General features: G+C 57.7%; 2 protein-coding genes across 2 annotated transcripts in view; one reads left to right on the top strand and one right to left on the bottom strand.

Annotated features, from left to right (window-relative positions):
• Positions 1 to 375, top strand: part of EMH_0033760 (uncharacterized protein) — a gene marked incomplete at both ends in the record, with an annotated part of 5,412 nt that extends 5,037 nt beyond the window's left edge. The window contains one exon of the mRNA XM_013494787.1: positions 1 to 375. Coding sequence (XP_013350241.1) covers positions 1 to 375 — 375 coding nt within the window.
• Positions 376 to 527: 152 nt separating this feature from the next.
• Positions 528 to 1,253, bottom strand: part of EMH_0033770 (uncharacterized protein) — a gene marked incomplete at both ends in the record, with an annotated part of 1,382 nt that continues 656 nt past the window's right edge. Inside the window, 2 exons of the mRNA XM_013494788.1 lie at positions 528 to 786; positions 976 to 1,252. Of these exons, the coding sequence (XP_013350242.1) occupies positions 528 to 786; positions 976 to 1,252 (536 nt within the window). The remainder of the gene's footprint in view (positions 787 to 975; position 1,253) is intronic.

A 1,253-nucleotide genomic window follows, 5' to 3' on the forward strand; every position in this document is an offset into this window, starting at 1 on the left:
GCAACTGCTGCTGCCCCTGGTGTAGCAGCAGCAGCAGCTGCTGCTGCCCGTGGTGTAGCAGTAGCAGCAGCTGCTGCTGCCCCTGGTGTAGCAGCAGCAGCAGCTGCGGATGGCCCTGGCGTAGCAGTAGCACTGACTGCTGCTGTTCCTGCTGCAGCAGGAGGAGGTATTGCCACTCCTGCAGCAGCAGTAGCACTACCACCAGCTGCTGCTGCTGCTGCTGCTGCTGCTGCTGCTGCTGTAGCAGTAGGAGCAACTGGTGCTGCTGCTGCTACTCCCCCTGATGCAGGAGTTGATGTGTGCCTGCAGCAGAGTGGTAGTAAGAAAGCTGCTGGCCGCAGAGAGCTGCTGATGACAAATAGCGAAACACTGTGACTGCAACTCACCCAGCAGCAGCAGCAGCAGCAGCAGCAGCAGCAGCAGCAGCAGCAGCAAAAGCAGTAGCAGCTGGCGCAAACACTACGGCTGACGCAGNGCAGCAGCAGCAGCAGCAGCAGCAGCAAAAGCAGTAGCAGCTGGCGCAAACACTACGGCTGACGCAGCTGTCTGCGCAACCGGTCGAGTTCCATTTTTTGTTCCAGTAGGAGCTGCTGCTGTTCCTTGATGATTTGCTGCTGCTGTTGTAGCTGCTGCTGCAGCTCTTGTGACTCACTGCTGCTGCTGTTGTTGCTGCTGCTGCTGCTGCTGCTGCTGCTTCTGTTTGTTAGCCGCTGCAGACGAGATATGCAGCGCAGCAGCTTCAACCAGTCGACGATTGCTTCTCTCATCAGGAGGTCCCCCTTATACCTAAGCAGCAAGCAGCAGCAGCAGGGTTTTGGTTTGAGGGTTTAAGGCTTAGCAGCAGCAGCAATACATGCAGGCAGCAGCAGAGAGAGGCTGCACCATGAGAGCAGCAGCAGCAGCAACAGTATCAGCAGCAGCAGCAGCAGCAGCAATAACAGCAGCAACTGCAGCAGCAACAGCAAGAACGCCTACCTCGTCGCCCGGGGATGCAACAATGCATCTTCTTCATCATCGAAGAAACCCAAACGCTGCTGCTGCTGCGGTTGCTGTTGCTGCTGCTGTCCCTGCTGCTGCTGCTGCTGCTGCTGCTGCTGCTTCTTTGAACCTATTGGATATGGTGTGAAATAGAGGAGGGCAGGCAGAGAAGTTACCCCGAGGCTGCGGCACAGGGACCTTGCATCCTGCTGCTGTTGCTGCTGCTGCTGCTGCTGCTGTTGCTGCTGCTGCTGCTGCTGCTGCTGCTGCTGCTG

This window comes from Eimeria mitis, genomic scaffold (assembly GCF_000499745.2).
Source record: "Eimeria mitis Houghton genomic scaffold, Emh_scaff1286, whole genome shotgun sequence".
In the NCBI taxonomy this organism is placed as follows: Eukaryota; Apicomplexa; class Conoidasida; order Eucoccidiorida; family Eimeriidae; genus Eimeria; species Eimeria mitis.